Here is a 19,178-nt window from a genome sequence, read left to right as displayed (position 1 = left end):
ATTAAATATAATCGACAAACTCCATATATCTGAGTTTCATGATCGACAAATGATCAAAATTTCTTCACCCAATTCCATAAACCCCCATCCATCTTTTTGGTATGCCTTTATTTTCTATGCCTTTAATGAGTTAAAAAGAAAGAAAGAAAATCGTCTGTTTTTCTTTTACAGAAAACTTCCATCAAACTTTAATCACTCACGCCTTGCAATTGAGACATCTAAGGTTGTATTTACTACTTCAATATTATTTATAAATAATTTATAACTATTTATCAACAATTTATTACTATTTTCAAATTATTTATTATTATTTATAAACTATTTCACTACTATTTACTAATAATTTAAATACTCTTAACATCTAAACATACTCTTAAAAGATAAAAATCTCGTCTTAAAAGAGATAAATGATTCTAGTGTTGTTTAGTGACATTTTATTAATAATGACATTATATGTGGAAGTGTCATAGATACATGCGATGAAAACGTACATGTTATATGGGTTTGAGATTTATGCTTGGGAATGAGATAGATTCTGAAAATTTTATAAATAGTAATAAAACGATTTGTAAATAAAAGTGAGATAATTTGAGTTAAATATTTATTAGATTTTGAAAAAGAAAGAAAAAAAGTTGAATAAAAAATAATTTAAAGTTAAAATATTATTACAATATAATTTTTATTTTTGTATTTAAAAAAATTGAAATATTTTTTATTTTTTACTTAAAAATTTAAAAAAGTTATAACGATTAGCTTTAAAGTATTTATATTTTAATAATATTTGAAAAGAAAATGAGACGAGATGATATCAATATCAATACGAGACATTCCCTTAGATGACTAAAAATATGTGTTTATCATGTAAGAGCATTGACAGTGATGTAGCTAAATTTTGGCTAACATTTGATTAGAGAATTCATTTTTTTCATTTTACTCTTTAATTTTAATTCTCATGATTATTGGAATATTCATTTCTTATTTAAAAGCATATAAATTAAAACATGACATTTTTCGGAAAATATATTTTTCTAATATTCATATTATTTCAATTTTTTTCAGAGTAATATATATAATATGGCCCATATACTACACACTTTTGGGGCTCGGTCTAATTTCACGATTAAGAAAAATTAGAAAATGTCCATTAATTTATTGAAATGTTAAAAAGAAATCATGCAATCAGAGGAATTTGCTGTGGCAATGAACATCAAGTAGCAGAAGCTTACCGGAAAAAAGAACAGGAGTCCTTGAAAAAAGAATCGACAAAGTAGAATTAGTGAATTTGATGTAGATGAAACTTAACCAAATTAACTAAAATTTGGTCAAAATTTAACTACTAACAGTGATATCGAGTTTCCATTATTAGTGCCTTGTGCCTGTAAAACTAACCAAAAGTGGAAGGAATAAAAATCCCCTACTCATATGGAGCCTCGAGCCGAGCCCATGTAGTGATGAAGGGACAAGCAAAGGACAAGGGGGGACAAAATCTGAAGGAAAAATGTGTAAGGGGAAAAGGGGGAAAAGGATAGGGAAAGAAAAAATCTACGTAATTTTTTATTATTTATATAATTTTTATATATTATAATCTTTTAAATTTTTACTATCTCTCTTTTTTCAGATGTTTTTACAAAACATTGAAAGATCTCCTATTATCAATCAGGATTTAATGGATTTATTATATATATATATATGTATAAAGTATTATTATCATCAATATATCATCATGTGTTGAAATGAGTTGAGTTGAAATGATGTTCTCTATCTCTCATATAAACTTAATTTCTCTCAAGTTTTTAAGTAATTATACTTCTATGACCATGGATTTTCAAGCACAAGACGTAAGCCCGGCGGGAGGAGCTCTCTTTCTCCACCAAATCAGTTGAAAATTGATTCAATCACAAAATATATATTATGAAACTCAATAAATTATTATAGTTTTAGTTAGATTCCCAAAATTAAATTTCTAAGTCCGTCTCACCAACTTGATATTTGTGCAACGACAATTAATTAAAAAAACCCAGATAATTAATAATAATAATATATATATTGATAAAATCACCCAGCAACCTACTGTTACAACTACTAATCTTTCACCTCTCGTTTGAGTTATTTCCCACGAGAAAAAAGGAAAATGTTATTTTTATGAGAAATTATATTTCTCGTCTATTATTACTCATTATGAAAGTTGCAGTGCCGGAAAGATAGTCAACTCTGCCCTGCTGGCAAGCAATCAAAACGATTTATAATCCCAATCTTCCCTTCTATCCGACACCAATCCATTCCAATAGGTTAAGGTTAAATAGCATTTGTTTGACCTCAACGTGAGTGGAGAACACGTTAACCTCGACGGGCCCTACTCAAAGAATATCAGGTCAAATGGTCAATGAATGTCGCGACTATAGTAATACTATAACGTTTTGGGTAGTGAGGTATGTTGAATTATTTTATGAATTATAATGATAAATTAATAAGAAAATATTAAATAATAAAAAATAATAATGAGATAAATATCTAAGTGCCCAAACTAGATCTAAAAACAATGCTACATTTAGGTAAAAATAATTTATAAATTAATGTGATTTTATTTAATTTGATAAATTTATATTATAATAAATTAATTTTATATTACGATAAATTATATATAAAATTATTTTGTGAGCAAAATATTAAAAATAAAAATATTATTTTGTCCTTCTGCACGGTAATGAATAAAAAATTGCCCACAGGCAGTTGGGGCTTGATTCGCGCCTAAGGTTTGACGGAGAGGTAGCGTGACAGGTCGGTCACGCCGTGGGTCAGTGGGGGCTAGGGGATGCTAAAATTTTATTTAATTCAATGTAAGGGGCACCACTTTGACCAGAGACCCACCCTTTCCCTTTTTCTACATTTACTCTCATCTTTCTCCTTCCCTTTTCCCCTTTTTTCTTCCTCTTCTTTGATGCTTCTGAGAGATGGCGGTGGATTTCATCATGGAGTATAGGAACAACAACAAAAACAGCGATTTCAGAGCGAAAATGGAAGACAACGCCGTGCAGGAAGCGGCGTCTGGACTCGAGAGCGTCGAAAAGCTTATCAGATTGCTTTCGCAGAGCCAGCAGCAATACCTATCTTCGTCGTCCTCGTCCTCGAGTTCGAAGCCGTCCATGGAAATGGAGATGGACTGCAAGGCTGTGGCGGACGTTGCCGTCTCCAAGTTCAAGAAGGTTATTTCTCTTCTGGGTCGGACCCGGACTGGCCACGCTCGCTTCAGAAGAGCCCCTTTGGGTTCCCAAATCGAAGGTAAAGAGAAGGCATCTGAACCCGACAGAGTTTACTACGCGACTCCGATCCAGCAGATCCCACCTCTTCCTCACCACAATCTGAATAATCAGTACCAGTACAGTGACTCTTTGATGCCTAAAAAGGGTGTGATCGACAGGAAGGACGCTTCCACCACGATTAATTTTTCTTACTCTGCTGCGACCTCGTTCATGTCGTCTTTGACTGGCGACACAGACAGCAAGCAGCCATCTTGTTCTTCGGCTTTTCAAATCACGAATCTGTCCCAGCTTTCCTCCGTGGGAAAGCCACCTTTGTCTTCGTCAACCTCCTTGAAGAGAAAGTGTAGCTCCGAAACTTTGGGTTCCGGCAAGTGCGGTGGCTCCTCCGGCCGATGCCATTGTTCCAAGAAAAGGTCGGTCTTTCCTCCTTACCTCATCTCTCTCTTACATTGTTTTAAACTTGTTCGATTTTCTAAGTTATATATGTTCTTTTATTATAGCAGAAAGTTGAGGATGAAGAGGGTGGTGAGGGTTCCGGCGATTAGCTTGAAGATGGCTGATATTCCACCGGACGATTTTTCCTGGAGGAAATATGGACAGAAGCCGATTAAGGGTTCTCCTCATCCAAGGTATGTAGATAACAAAGATATATAATTAGATAGGTTCCTTCCATTTTAAATTTCGGAACTCTGTTATCTCGGTCGTCAACTCCAAGTCTCCATCATCACCATGCTTATGTGCGGAAACTTCTTTTTCTTTTTCCATATTTCCAAGTTGCAGCTAATTCAGGACCTCAGTTTGGAATACGTGTTTTGACATGTAAATGTAAATGAAACAGGGGATACTACAAGTGCAGCAGCGTTAGAGGGTGTCCAGCACGTAAACACGTTGAGAGAGCACTGGATGATCCATCTATGCTGGTTGTGACCTACGAAGGCGATCACAACCACTCTCTCCCTGTTACCGATGCTACCAGTGTCATCTTAGAATCGTCCTGAACATCACAGAGAGCTGCAGAAAGCCTCTCCATGTTTCATTAATTCATCGAAAGGAGCCAAGAATAGTAGCAGTTGCAGCAGCAGCAGCAGCAGCAGCTGTAGCTGTTGGTTCTCGGTCAGACTCCACTCTTATCTCGAAGGAGATTAGTGGGGTTAGTTCAATGCCTGTAACATATTGGATTCCTTCCTCTCTTTCCTCTTTCTTTCTCTCTCTTGAACACCAGAATCATTATGAATTTAAAAAGACGAAAAAGGAGAAGATGGTGGATTTGGTGATTATAGATTTGGGTATGAATACGTAACAAAAAGAAGTGGGTTCTATTCGCTTTGATCTTGGTACTGATTACTTTTATCTTTGGATTTTGTCTTTGGATGCCCTCTACCCCTTACTTTATTTTCCCATTGCCCACCAAAGTTTTTTCTCAGATCTAATAATAATACTAGTAGCAGTACACTGACAAAGGAGACATTAAAGAAGGGAAAATGACTGGGTCAAACATTTGGAAAGAAGTGGACCAACATGTCGTGTTAGGGACGGTTGACCAAAGGTAAAAAGAAAAGAGGGGTTGGCAGTTGCAGGTTTGGACGGCCAATTTAGTGAAGAAGGTGGGTGATGGGTGGGGAAAACGAAAGAAAGAAAGAGTGTTTAATGCAAATTTTGTTGGCTCGTTTGGCTGAATTTGGAGTGGAGTGAGGAGAAACGGAACTCGTGATGGGAAAATAAATGGGCAAAGTCAAAACGAGTGGGTTGCGGAATTGATTAGCCCTGGGCATTGTGGTTTGAGAGGTGGGGCCTATCCACGGTTTTGTTCTTTGCCTTTGCCTTAACGTCAACCCCGTTGTGCATTTGGTCCTCTATGATTTATACTTCGGATGTTCGTCATCCACCACCACTCATGAGGCTGCCTCGATTACACAATTTAAAACAAAGAATATTGAATACACAGAAATCGAATACACGTTTACAGTGGCCCAGGTCTGTGAGAACCAGATGCCGCTAATCAGCCGCTACGGCTCCTACCCCTTCCTCTTCTCCCTCTTGACGGACATCAATGTCCGGTTAGATTTTAATTTTCTTAGTTTTTTCCCTTTTTTTCCGAGATTAGCGAAGAGAGAGTTCGATTTGCTGCGCTGGATCTACTTGACTACTTAGCTATACGCCCGCCGCTAACAGAACCAGGGACTCAGGGAAGCTTCCCAATCTTAGGATTGTAACCAAAAGGCAAAAACCATCAACCGAGATGGCCCTTCTCCTGGGCCCTAGGCCCAAATAGCATTCGGAGTGGACCTCGGGTTTTTTTTTTTTAGCTTGGTGGAACTTAATTGGGGCCGTTATATGAGAAAAGCTAAACCTACCGACGAGTATGGTTCCCGATAATTTTTTTTTAATAATTAAATAAGTATTTTTTAATAATATTTTAATTTTTTTTTTCAAAAAATATTTAAGAATATAAAAAAATTAAATAAAAAAAACCAAATGGTATTTTTGGGAGCAGTGAGTGTAGTATGTCTCATGTTTAAGCAAGGCTGTCACAACACTGACTTCGAATTAAGATCTTCTATAATTTTTTTTTTTATCTAACTAATTTAGAGAGTGAGATGAGATGAAAATTTTATAAATAGTAGTAAGATAATTTGTAAATAGTAGCGAGATAATTTGAGTTGAATATTTTTTAGATTTTGAAAAAGGAGAAAAAAGGTTGAATAAAAAATATTATAAAATTAAAATATTGTAAAAATATAATTTTATAATATTATTTTTATTTGGAGATTTGAAAAAGTTGGAATTATTTTTTATTTGAAAATTTGAAAAAATTGTAATGACTAGTTTAAAAATTTTTTATTTGAATTATGTTTGAAAATAAGATGAAATGAGATGAAATGAAATGAATTATTTTTTATTGGAAAGTTTGATTTCACAAATATTTGATATCATCTCATTCCATTTTATCTCAACGTCCAAACATCATTCAAATACAAATAATTTTTAATTTCAAATTTTCAAATTTTTCATCTAATCATTACTTGTTCATTATAACTTTTCTAAACTTATGAAGAAAAGACAAAATATAATTCAACTTTTTTAAATTTTAAAATAAAATTATATTAAGAAATTATATTCTAATTTTATAATTTTTTTATTTAACTTTTTTTTTCATTTCTCAAAATCTTATAAAAATCTTAACTCAAACTATTTAACTGCTATTTACAAATTATTTCATTATTATTCACAAATTTTTCATCACATTTATGTAACCAAACGATGCCTAAGTGTTATTCCCACAATATTTGGGATAATTTCTTTTTGAATAATTGTAGATGCTAATTCATTTATCATTTTTCTTAAATGAAATAAATCTCACTATTCATGAGTTCTCGTAATTAATAATTAATCACTTGGTTATCATGTTAAGATTTTATCACTTAAATTAACAAATATTTTTCTTTAAAAAAAATAAAAAAATAAAAATTTTTGTATATGTAATAAACCATATATACATTCCTTGTATAAAAGAGAATGTATCTTTATACGTGTCGTCAAGTCGAATCTATTTTATTTTAGCCTGCCTTTCTAGTCGCAGAAGTCGATCCTCGCTGGATTGATGGTCTCCATTACACTCCCTCCTCCTTCTCCGCCTCCGCCTCCGCTCATCAACTTCAATTTATTTTTCTCGGAAACTTTACTTTTCTGATCTGCAGTTTTGCTGATCATCCTTTTTTCATTTTTCGTTGTGTACGAAAGGTTGTCGGTTTCATTTGACTTCACTGAGCTCTTACTTGCGAGATCAGTAGCAATTAGCAGCAGTCATGGCCACCGACTTCAACTCCATCCCCATTATCGAACTCCCTTCCTCCCTGCTCTGATCATATCAAAAGCTCAAACTTGGCTCCGGTTTTTCTCAAATTTAAAATTCAATGGACTCACATGAGACAGGTTTGTTCTTTGGTGGGTCGAAGACTCCAAGCTCCTTTTTTTCCCTCCATATCCGTATCAAGCCGAGATGAATGCATGCCATGAGCAATGATTTTGACTGCATAATATATACTTGCTAAATCTCAAATGCCGTTTTTATCCTGCCATGGCTTCACAAACTAAGTTTTAATACTACAAATTGAAAAAGGAGAGAGAGAAAGGAAAAGAAGAAACCAAGGTTATTTGGTCGATATCCCTTCCTCTTTTGGCCAAACATAAGTACTACATGAGTTTATACTCATTTGAAATAAAATTACTCTTGAACATGAATGTTGATATTAAGTTATTAATTAACATGTTTCTATTTATCATTACATATTAAGTTCCATACTTACATATATAATATGGTATAAGTATAATATATATATATATATTCTAATAAGGACATTTTTTTAAGCTAAGTAGTTGGTAAAGTTATTCTGTAATTTTTATATACTTTGGAGTTGAAACTTTTATTTTAGTTGTTGCATTTGCAATTGTTTCAGTGTATTTTTTTTTTTTTAAGATTTTGTTTATGTTGGCTAATTGTTTTTTGTATGCATGTTTTAGGCTTTTAGCCCTTAGGAATATTGTTATGTGCATTTCTTAATATGTTTTTTAGGGATTATTAAATGTATATTTTGATTAAGCTAATTAGTGTGTTTTGGCTAATTGTGTTTAGCATTTATTTGGTTAATTGGTTATGTGTATGATGTTTTGAACTGAAAATAATATTTTTGGCTCTATCATATTTGGGCTAAAAAAAATGAGAAATTATATTTGCAGTTGTGAAGTGCGTAAGTACTGCGCAATCCATTTTAAAAAAGTGAAAAACTATAGGATCCATATGAAAAAAATTAATTTTTTAAGAATAGACACCATTTTTTTTCAAAACAATTGTACAACGGCACACTCCACAAATGTACGTAGCATTACTCTAAACAAATTGTACATTTGGGTAAGAAAAACCAATTAACCAACAAAGAGGCCCAAAACATAATCACAACTGTAAAACCGAATAGATACTGAAAAAACCCGAAAGTTATGGTTCCCTAGATAAATCAGTCGGTTTCAATGATCAAAATTCCAAAACCGATGTAGACCAATTTGATTTGGTTTTGTTTGGTTCTAAAGTATATCTAAAACCAGATTAAATCAAATCAATTATACCTCTAGTCGTCGACTAGGAGTGCACATCTTCTTTAGATCATTCTATTTCAATGTCTTCATTCAACGCAGTTATATTTTTTTCAGCTTATGTTTGAGTATGTTTTCTGCTTGCAACTTTGAATTTATGTGTGCTGGCTGTCGGTGCTCCACACATCAGTTTGTTGTATGTATAGTACAACCAAACTTTGGCACAACAGTAGAGCCTTCGGAAATTCGTAAACAGGGGTAGGGCAGATCGACGAAGCTAAGAAGTTCGAAATAGCTGTCTATGGAGAGCATTTGGTCATCAATTAAGCGATCCTAACAAACTTCGTTCATCTGGATATGAAGTTTCAATCATGGGGTGAGGTTCAGCTGGTTAACAAAAATCATATTTATAAGTCGGTGTGGATAATATATAATCTATCCTCCGACCTCTTTTGTAGGGTTAACGTCGTGATATGATTTAATTTACATAATATAGAAGGACTTACTAAATGCATATATATTCTGTATCTAGAACCCAACTAAATCAGCATGGCCGGCCTTACCAAACATGTTTGCGTGGTTTTCATTGTTTTAGTTTAATTTCCTTAGCAAACTAAATGAGAATTAAACAATGTTTATATGATGTTTCATCCTCGTGATATGGTGTCCTTCTAATTATGCTACCAAAATTCTCACATCGGTCGTCCAATTTTGTGAGTGGGGGTGTGGTACTACTTGATAGCTGAGCCAATTATGTACGTACCTAATTGAGTTCTGGTTTTATATCTATATATATATATATATATATATATGAGGAGTCAATTATCTTGAGTTGGGTATAACGAATTAATACAAAGTTGAAGTTAGAAGATGCAATTTTACTTTAATTTGTGACTGCTACAGCTAGCCTAGCTAGCTAGCCACATGCTTGATTGATTAATTCAGTCTGTCTACCAAATTGCATGACAAAAACCTTCCAACTACTGCATGCCCACAAGTGACGTGTTAAAAAATTCATAGGACATAAAAAAAATTTAAAAAAAAAATTTGAGAAAGAAAAGTTATATATGTGGTAATTTTATTTAAAATATATAGTAATCATATTTATTTTATGCATTTTAAAGCTAAAATTTAGTACAAAGAACTTTTTTTTTTTTTTTTTTTATAATAAGATATCACAATTCATTCATAATAAAGAATATACAAATTTGATTTAAATAAATCAGTTACAAACGTTAATAGCTCACTAGCATATTTTCGTAGCTGACATGATCTAGTTCTGATGACAGATCTCTAAGGACCTAAGTTTAAGAGATTCGTCATGTACATCTATATTCCCGACAGAATAACTAACCAGGTAACAAAACTCATATCCCGAGAGAGTAACAACGTTTCTCTTGTTTCATAGATATCACTAATAATAAAATTTAGTACAAAGAACAACATTTCTCTTGTTTCAATATAATTGTACATGAGGGCCGCGTGATATTGCCTCTAATTAAGAGGCCAACTTAATTGGTTTCTCATGCAGTTGAAGATCAATTCCATGACATAAAATGACTGGTGGCCTGTATTTTGATGCCTTTGAATTGATAAAAAAGAAAAGAAAAGAAGAACGTACACTGACAAGAAAACAGGAGAATTCTAAATTCCATGAAATACAGCTTTTTCCATGCAAAAAAATTATTTTTCACAATATTCCCCGCCCAAGAAACAATATTTGGAAAAAAAAAAATGAAATGATCATGATAAATAGCGGCCAGTACTTTTAGCACTTTATGCAATTGACTCCCTGCAAGCAGAACAATGCTAGCTGTTATGAATATAGCTAGGAAGAAGATGAAGCATGCATGCATGATGCATGCATGAAACAAACTGCTGGCTAGGAAGATGAAGCTTTCGGTAATGTCTGGTTGCGACAGAACTGGAAGCTATTCGCGTCCATTCTCTCCAAGACATAATGCCCAAGAGTGTCACTCGCCTCCACCAAATTCTCTCTGCACAAAAATTCATCCCCACAAACCCTCTCTGCTTCCCCGTAGAAGTCATGCACGAACACATGGGTCTTGGCATTCACACCCATCTTCTTGCTTCTCGCAAGCACGCCGGCGGTGAATATCGGTGACATGCGACCCGGAGCGTCCGGCCATTTGCCGCGCGGCCCGTCCACCAGTATGACATCCCAGTCCACCTCATAGACATGGTTGGGAAGGTCGTTGAGGCCGAGCTTACACTCCGAAAATAATAGGTTTTGCACCGGTCGGCACTCGTTTCGTATCTGTTTCTCTGTAGACGCTAGGAGCTCGTGCAGCTCGCTCAGTTTCGTCGTGTACTGCACGTCGTATGCATCGATCTCTGGGTGTTTCTCTTCCATGTAGGCGGCGTAGTAGCGGTTCTCGTCGATGAACACGGTCCGGCCGTTGTGGTTGAGTGCTTTCCAGAGAAGGGTCTCCGGGGTGAGGCCAAATACAAGGAAGTTGCATGGGGACGAGCACTTTCGGAGGACATCGGAGATTTGCTTGAGCTCCGCGTAGGACATGTGGAATGAGTTATTGGATATTGAGGCGTAGTGGATGAGAATACTGATGACAGTGGTCGGCAATGGAGCACCGGCCAAGCTAGAGGAAGCAACGGTGGCAGCAGCGGCGGCGGTCGATGTGGATTCTCTTGTGTAGATGAGGGTGAGTAAGAAAGCAAGCGTGAAGAAGGAAACAAAGGCTAGGAGCCATAGACGAGTGGAGCTTCCTTGTTTCTGGATATAAGGGTGGAGGAGGATTAGCTTCGTGTTACCGTTATTGTTCTTCATCTCGAAAAGATCGATCAAGGCTGCAGAGAAAAAAAAAAAAATCTCTCTGAAAAGTTGATTCTAAATCGGTTCTGAAATGGGTTTGAGGAAGAGTGATTGATTTAAAGATGAGAGTTGTTGTAAGCAAACAAAACTTAAGCAATGTATGAGAGTAGAATATATGAGGGTGACCTTACAATGACCCAAATAATTAAGGGTGTATAGCAATTTATTTAGTACCAATTAGTTATTATTTTCCCTAGTTTATGTTGGTTGGCTAGGTATTTCCATTTTTCCTGTATTATTTTAATGGGAGGTGGTTCTTAAAACTAAAAGTAGATGGAATTGGGATGGGAGGAAGGAGAACACAAAAAAGGGGGTGGGTGGACTGGAGCTGGTGGAGAATAGGTAAGAGGGAATAGCTGTAGTGACCTCATAACTGATTACAAGCCACAAGTCACTTTTCCTTCTCTCCAATTCCAGCTTTAGTTCCCACGGAAGCTCTTTGAATATTTGTTTTTTTTTTTTTTTGCAATTTCTTAAATAAGTAGTTACCTTTGAGGGAGACCAATTACCTGCTGCAACAAATTCCATATGGAAAACATGCCATGGAAATTCAGATAATATTTATAGCGACTCGTGGGTGAAGCCAACGATTTAACTAGAAAACGGGTCAAAACTGTACTTACTGTACCTTAATTTATACGACCAACTTTTGTTGCACGAGTTAAAAAAGCAAATCAAAGGAGGAAGTGGCAACTAGCAGGGGTTGGGCCCAAACACGCTTGTTAGATGAAAGCCCCAATTAGGACTAGCTACCACCTGATGTCCATGTGCTTGATATTGGGCCCCAACTATTCATACATCAAGGATGACTCGGATTACGTATGTAAAAAGAGAATTGGCAAACAAACGTTCAGAGAATTTGCTAATATATTTGAAACATTAATTTATTTAAACTGGGGTTAGCCTAGCCCTCATTCCCATAAACAAGTAGGCTGTGGCCCAATCTCACTTATTATCATCATGTGCGCAGCAATAGCAAAGCCACGTACGTACACTGACACCATCATTGTGGACTCATGACACCTTTGGTCAAGAAAGCATAGACTTTGCTCTTTGAAATTGTGAAAAGAAGAAGGAAAGCACAGTCCCCCCCTATTTTTTTGACAAGGATGGCCCAGAATTTTGTCTGATGATGATGTTGGGCAGATGAATAAACATACTTACCGTCCATACAACACTCCATCGTAGAGTCACTCATGATTCATGCGAAGACTAAAATGGCAGTATATACACAAATATATATATATTAAGAAATTGAAGAAAAGAATTTAATAACAACCTTGAGAATATATGAAAAAACTGGGAGAAAGAATTGTACTGATCTGAGTCTAAAAAATGTCAAGGCGCCATTCCCCACTTTCACGTGAGTCTCCAGTCTCCAAGTGGAAAGCCAGCTGCTTCCCACCACACACGACTAGACATAAACACAATACAATACAGCCCACCCTTTACTCCTTTTCACTTCTTAACGCCCCCGCCTCCAGTGTCCGCCACTCAAATATGTTGAACACAATGATCATTCTTCGACAACTCTCTCTCCTCCTCCTCACTGTTCTCTCATTACTCATCTTCTCCGTCCACATATTGGCTGCGCCGTCGACTTCCCCGGCAGCAGAGAGCTTGCTGCTTCCCTCTGACGCCGTTTCGCTGCTCTCCTTCAAATCTAAAGCCGACCTAGATAACCGCCTGCTATACACGCTGAACGAGCGCTTCGACTACTGCCAGTGGCAGGGCGTGAAATGTACCCAAGGCCGCGTGGTCCGCTTCGGTCTCCAGGGCTTCGGTCTTCGGGGCGTCCTCCCCCCCAACACCTTGACTCGACTCGATCAGCTTCGAGTCCTCATTCTCCGCAACAACTCACTTTCTGGTCCCATTCCTGACCTCTCCGGTCTCTTCAACCTCAAGTCCCTCATCTTGGATCGCAACTCCTTCACCGGTTCCTTCCCTGCTTCGGTTCTACTCCTCCATCGGCTTCGAGTGCTTGAACTCTCGCATAACAATCTCACCGGTCCGATACCGGCCTCATTATGCATTTTGGACCGGCTCAGTTCCCTTCGGCTTGAGTCGAACCTTTTCAACGGGACAGTGCCTCCGCTGAACCAGTCATATCTTCAAATCTTGAACGTGTCCGAGAATAACCTCGAGGGACCGATACCCGTCACACCAACTCTTTCGCGCTTTGACGCGAAGTCGTTCCAATCGAACCTCGGTCTCTGCGGCGAGATCATCAACAAGGTCTGCAATAATTCACACTCTCCCTTCTTCGAATCTCCCAGTAATGCCACTGCTCCGCTCAACCAAAGCGCGCAATCGCAGGAGGTTGTTGTTCTCTCTCCTACATCTAATTCGAGGAAGCACAAGAGCATTGCTCTTGTTTTGGGGTCTTTAATCGGAGTCTCAGTCCTCATTGCCTCTCTTCTATGCGTTTTTGGCTTGGTCAAGAAAAAGGGCAGCCATGAAAAAGACCCACCGAAAAAAACAACGGAGTCTTTGGGAAGCGAACCCGGTTATACTCCAAACCCTCCCACAGAAGCTCGAGCCGAAGAAATTAGCGACTTACCAAAAAGTTTCATCCCCGAGGTTCGAGCGGTGCGTAAGAGCGGGAACTTGGTGTTCTGTGGAGGGCAGGCCCAGCCGTACAACTTGGAGCAGCTAATGAGGGCGTCGGCGGAATTGCTGGGGAGGGGCACGGTTGGGACGACATACAAGGCCGTGCTCGATAACCAACTGATCGTGACAGTTAAGAGGCTGGATGCAAACAAGACGGCCATTACGAGCAGCCAAATGTTCGAGCACCACATGGACGCCGTGGGCGGGCTCCGCCACCCGAATCTAGTTCCCATGGGAGCTTACTTCCAGGCCAAGGGGGAGAGGCTCGTGATCTACGAATACCAACCAAACGGGAGCCTCTTCAACCTCATTCACGGTGAGTAACTAACTACTTAAAGCTCCATGATTTTGTTTCCGAGTCTACTGAGTTTACTCCATGGTTTGGCGCCGAGTTGAGCATTTTTGGCTTTGATTCGGGTGTATTGTCGGTTTTCCGTATTTTCGGTCACCCAGTGTGTTGATTAGATCGTAGTTCTTATCATAACCCCGTCCGTAAGCATCGGAGTTCGACGTAACGGAATGTCGGTAGGCGTCGTAATAGTTTTAGGATGACATCACAGATTTCTCCCTTTTCAAATGCGACAATTTAATGAGCTATTTTGTCTCCTCGACCTATATTTTTTTTTATTTTTTCAAAAGCTGCCAAATGCCTATAATCGAATCGTTGCGCTGTTAATATTATGGACAGAATCATAAAGGTGGATTCAATTTTCATTCGTTCTATTGTTCAAGAACATTTACTACATCGCTAACTGCATGGTTATAATTAGTATCTATGAAACTTTTAATAGAGAGAATTCGATAATTCTAAATAGTTTAGTATGTTCCTGTTTTGTGCTACTTTAGAGACGATTTTTAGTTTAGCATGTTCTGATTGAAGCCACTATTTATGCAACTATTTTTTCTAATTGTTTTTCCAATTCTTTTTGCCAAAGTAGGAATCAATGCCCTTTTTGTCCTACACAAAGTCGTCACCATTAGTTTCTTAAGCTTTACTTAATTCCATCCTATCTCAGTCTATGTGAGAATGTTACTGTGATATCCCATTATGAGCGATAAAAGTAAGTGGTGTATGGAATCCCGCATTGTTTTTGGAATGATAAGTTCTTGCTCTTTATAATGATTCCAATGAGATTCAAATTGTATCATTGACTAGTCCTTTTGTAGTATAGACAGATGTGCCTTGCCCCTTCCTTAGGGCGTTACAAATAGTATTAGAGCCTATCCCAATCAGAAATATGAAATGTGAGACTTGAGCCGTGCCACCTAAGGGTAGGTGGTGTATCCCACATTGCTTTGGTAGCTTTGAGGCAATACACTTACCCCCATAATGACTATATTTTGTGTTGTAGAAGCTTCTTTTAGAGTTTCTGCAATGTTAAGTTTTGGATTTTGTTTTTATTTTTACAGAACACTGTTTAAGATCTTAAGATATTATAGTTATTTCTGGTATGCATCTTAAGAGACTTGAGGCGAGAGATATCTGAAATTCTAGTGCAAGCTGATTAATAGAATATTTCTCCTTTGAAGTAAGCTTTTCTTTTTTCGTTATACTGCAATAAATAATAGAAATAATTTTATTGATTGGCTGTTTTTGGGCAACACTGTTGACCCATTGTTTCGTGTCTAAAAGTTGCAAATTCTGTGTAGGATCGAAATCAACCAGAGCAAAGCCTCTACACTGGACATCATGCTTAAAGATAGCTGAAGATGTGGCCCAGGGCCTTACTTACATCCATCAAGCTTCAAGGTTGATCCATGGCAACCTGAAGTCCTCCAATGTCCTCCTTGGAGCTGACTTTGAGGCCTGTGTCACAGACTATTGCCTTGCAGTCCTTGCAGATTCTTTGTCCAATGAAAATCCGGATTCTGCAGCCTACAAAGCACCCGAGACCCGAAGGTCTAGCAGCCAAGCCAGTTTCAAGTCTGATGTCTTTGCCTTTGGCATCCTTCTGTTGGAGCTTTTGACTGGTAAACACCCATCACAACATCCTTTCCTTGTACCCACGGAGGTGCCTGATTGGGTCAGAGCAATGAGGGAAGATGATGGTTGTGAAGACAGCAGACTTGGAATGCTTACAGAGGTTGCATGTGTCTGTACTTTGACATCACCAGAACAAAGGCCAGCGATGTGGCAGGTTCTGAAGATGATACAGGAAATAAAGGAGAGGGTGGTAGTAGATAATGCATCTCTTGGATTCTCATAGTTTTTTGTCTGGATTTACAAGATTGAGTGCAAAGAAGAAAATCGAGGTAGTGGCCGGAGACAACTTGTATATTTTGGAACTTGGAAGGGAGGCCGAGTAAACACCAAAGAAGGATTATAAAAGTGGGAGATAAGTGTCATGAACAACTCTTATTTATTGGGCGAAGCTTGGGCGATTATGGTAAACCTATAAGTAGAATCTCCCACAATATATTTATTTTTTATGGTGGATAAATCATGATTTTATATATAGAATCTTTGATGATAGAAGAAGGTAATTTTATTCCAATTGGCTTGCTTTTGGACGGTTTTTCACTACAATGCCTTTCTACAAAAACTTGCTCATGAATATCAGAGGTAATAATGTCCAGAATCCATCGGCGGTGCCAATGTTCTAAGTCAGTCGTGGTGATCAAGAGTGGAGGCACTAAATCCTCTGGAGGAGGAAGATGGGGGATCATATATAGGCGAGAGAGAACAGTGCATGCTGTAGCGTTTGTGTTTCAACTTTTTGGTTGCTCATGAGCTTGTGTTCTAATGTCTTTTTAACATTGGGGTTAGCATCCTGCCTTCTATAGAGAAGGATCGATCCTATATTAAGGTGTTTATCCTGTCTTCATTGGGTTATTTATGGTTGAGGCAAATAGGTTTCTTACAACGTTTCTTTGTCTACCTACTTGTGTGAATAAGTTCAGAGAAATTGGGAAGATGCACCTTGATTCATGGTTGAGCCAGCCTTGAAAATATAAGGGATATCAATAGTTCCTTGGATGATGTCTTTCAAGTTTGAATGTTGATCTTGAAGTGAACAGTAGTACATTCGTGTTGTAGACTTTGGTTTTCTTGAAATCAATTATATAGTCGCTGTTAGAGATAATAATTTAATTATGATTTATATGGAGAGATATAATTTTTAGAATAAGAGGGGGTTTTATTTTATCAAGAGATCTCTCTATTAAAAAAAATAATAATAAAAATAAAAAAATTGCAATGGTGTTGCCTCATTCACCTGCCTTTTCTAGAACTCTAGAACTCTGCGAAGAAATGAATGTAATTTATGTTATATTTATATTGTAGATTTTGATATTAAATATGTGAATTTATTAAATGTGGGTTATTATTTATTTTCATGAATCACTAATACAAAGAGATGCATTGATTTAGTGGTAAGGGTATGTTGTTTCAAAGGAAAAGAAATGAATTTGAAATCATTTTGATGATTTAATTTTAACAAGGCATGAGGTAGCCCAAGGGGCGCACGTGGGCCAAGCCCAAGGCCCATTCGAAGAGACACAATGCTTGGGCTGGCCTGAATAGGTGCAATGCTTGGCCAGAATAAGCACTTGAAAATGGTGCAATTCTTCAAAATAAATTCAATTGATATGTTGAATAAGTGTGTTTCACACCAGTGACCTCCCTTGGGAAAGGGGGGAGGGAGGTATCCAACCACTTGACCAGGCATGCCCTTTGGTCTTTATATGAAATATCATGACCTTTAAACTATCAATTACTATTTGAAAAGTCACAAGTTAAGAGTTATGATATTTCACATGGTACTACTTCATTTTTTATAAATAGAGAATGAGATCTACGAATTTGAATATTCATTTCTCTCATATTTTCATTCATTTACACAATTTTGTAGAGAAATTATGAAAGAAAAACTTCAGAATTGCTATCTGCAGTTGGTGACTTTGTTGTATCCTAGAGATAAATTGCTTGCAATTCAGTAGAATGGTGCAATTCTTCAAAATAAATTCAATTGATATGTTGAATAAGTGTGTTTCACACCAGTGACCTCCCTTGGAAAAGGGGGGAGGGAGGTATCCAACCACTTGACCAGGCATGCCCTTTGGTCTTTATATGAAATATCATGACCTTTAAACTATCAATTACTACTTGAAAAGTCACAAGTTAAGAGTTATGATATTTCACATGGTACTACTTCATTTTTTATAAATAGAGAATGAGATCCACGAATTTGAATATTCATTTCTCTCATATTTTCATTCATTTACACAATTTTGTAGAGAAATTATGAAAGAAAAACTTCAGAATTGCTATCTGCAGTTGGTGACTTTGTTGTATCCTAGAGGTAAATTGCTTGCAATTCAGTAGTAAACTCTATCAAGTGGGGACAATTATCACCTTAAAGATAGTGTTCTACATGCCTCAAAATCGCATTTATTTTTTCAGATTACTGTATTTGCATAATTTTCTTCAACAATTTTAAAGTGATAATCGCAATGGTATCAGAATCTGATATGAGGACTTTCAAGATAATGAATCAAGACTTTGTCAAACTAAATAGATTTGATGGAACGAATTTTACTCGTTGGAAAGAAAAGTTGATGTTCATTCTTATTACATTGAAGATTTCATATGTTTTGGATCTGAACTTGCCAGTACTTTCAGAACCCAAATTTGACGATAATGATCAAATCAAGGCAGAATGCAAAAAGTGCGAAGAAGATAAAGTGGTATGTAGAGGGAACATTCTAAATACACTTTCTGATTGTCTCTACGACTTGTTTACATCAATCAAATCACCAAAAGAGATTTGGGAGACATTGAAATCCAAGTATAGAACCAAAAAGCAAGGTATGAATAAATTCCTTATTATGAAATATTTTGAATTTACAATAAATGATAATACTTTTCGGATGGATCAAGTCCATGAAGTGCAAGTTTTGGTGAATAAACTTTAAAATCTTAATGTTGAAGTTTCTTAATCTTTGCAAGTTGGGGCTATTATTGCCAAACTTCATCCAAGTTGAAATAATTATAGAAAGAAACTTATGTACACAACAGATGATTTCACTATAGAGCAAATTCAAAAACATTTACGAATTGAAGAGGAAACTTGAATTGGTGATAATAAATGATTTTCTCAAAATGGCTCTAAAGTGAACTTTGTTGATAAAAAAAATAAGTTTCAATGTAATTTTAGAGGAAAAAAAAAAGAGAAAATATAATGATTTTTCCAACAATGTTGACAAGTCAAAGAAAATAAAAACTTATTACAATTGCAGAAAGAATTGGCACTTTAAGCGTGAATGCATGTACAAGAAGAAATACAAAAAAGAAAATGAAAATGAAAATTGTGCAAATCTGATAGAAAATGAGACTTTGGAAATTGTGGTCATGGTCTCTGAAATGGACA

The 19,178-nt window shown here is 36.6% G+C and overlaps 3 protein-coding genes across 4 annotated transcripts; 2 read left to right on the top strand and 1 right to left on the bottom strand.

Moving 5' to 3' along the window:
• Window positions 1–2,856: 2,856 nt before the first annotated feature.
• Window positions 2,857–4,587, top strand: LOC108985768 (probable WRKY transcription factor 7). 2 transcript variants are annotated; one of them, XM_018958189.2, is made up of 3 exons: window positions 2,857–3,673; window positions 3,764–3,889; window positions 4,099–4,587. In XM_018958189.2, the coding sequence occupies exons 1-3, from the start codon at window positions 2,952–2,954 to the stop codon at window positions 4,256–4,258; spliced, it is 1,008 nt and encodes a 335-aa protein (XP_018813734.1). In that variant the 5' UTR covers window positions 2,857–2,951; the 3' UTR covers window positions 4,259–4,587. The 2 variants fall into 2 exon arrangements, with proteins under 2 accessions (XP_018813734.1, XP_018813733.1); XM_018958188.2 differs by having other exon boundaries at window positions 3,761–3,889.
• Window positions 4,588–9,831: 5,244 nt separating this feature from the next.
• LOC108985745 (protein IRX15-LIKE-like) lies at window positions 9,832–11,222 on the bottom strand. Its single transcript, XM_018958167.2, has one exon. The coding sequence runs from the start codon at window positions 11,152–11,154 to the stop codon at window positions 10,231–10,233; it is 924 nt and encodes a 307-aa protein (XP_018813712.1). The 5' UTR covers window positions 11,155–11,222; the 3' UTR covers window positions 9,832–10,230.
• Window positions 11,223–12,521: 1,299 nt separating this feature from the next.
• Window positions 12,522–16,843, top strand: LOC108985769 (probable inactive receptor kinase At5g67200). The gene is made up of 2 exons (XM_018958190.2): window positions 12,522–14,125; window positions 15,460–16,843. The coding sequence occupies exons 1-2, from the start codon at window positions 12,535–12,537 to the stop codon at window positions 16,014–16,016; spliced, it is 2,148 nt and encodes a 715-aa protein (XP_018813735.1). The 5' UTR covers window positions 12,522–12,534; the 3' UTR covers window positions 16,017–16,843.
• The last annotated feature ends 2,335 nt before the right edge of the window (window positions 16,844–19,178 follow it).

This window comes from Juglans regia, chromosome 12, assembly GCF_001411555.2.
Source record: "Juglans regia cultivar Chandler chromosome 12, Walnut 2.0, whole genome shotgun sequence".
Lineage (NCBI taxonomy): Eukaryota > Viridiplantae > Streptophyta > Magnoliopsida > Fagales > Juglandaceae > Juglans > Juglans regia.
The sequence above is the reverse complement of the archived record's forward strand: the minus strand, read 5'-3'. Positions and strand labels throughout refer to the sequence as shown.

What these genes read in the sequence shown, in the direction of transcription:
- LOC108985768 (XM_018958188.2), top strand. Translation starts at nt 2,952, where the DNA reads ATGGCGGTGGATTTCATCATGGAGTATAGGAACAACAACAAAAACAGC. An exon ending in TGCCATTGTTCCAAGAAAAG is followed by an intron (nt 3,674 to 3,760) that starts GTCGGTCTTTCC and finishes CTTTTATTATAG; the next exon opens with CAGAAAGTTGAGGATGAAGA. An exon ending in AAGGGTTCTCCTCATCCAAG is followed by an intron (nt 3,890 to 4,098) that starts GTATGTAGATAA and finishes TAAATGAAACAG; the next exon opens with GGGATACTACAAGTGCAGCA.
- LOC108985745 (XM_018958167.2), bottom strand. Translation starts at nt 11,154, where the DNA reads ATGAAGAACAATAACGGTAACACGAAGCTAATCCTCCTCCACCCTTAT.
- LOC108985769 (XM_018958190.2), top strand. Translation starts at nt 12,535, where the DNA reads ATGTCAAGGCGCCATTCCCCACTTTCACGTGAGTCTCCAGTCTCCAAG. An exon ending in CCTCTTCAACCTCATTCACG is followed by an intron (nt 14,126 to 15,459) that starts GTGAGTAACTAA and finishes AATTCTGTGTAG; the next exon opens with GATCGAAATCAACCAGAGCA.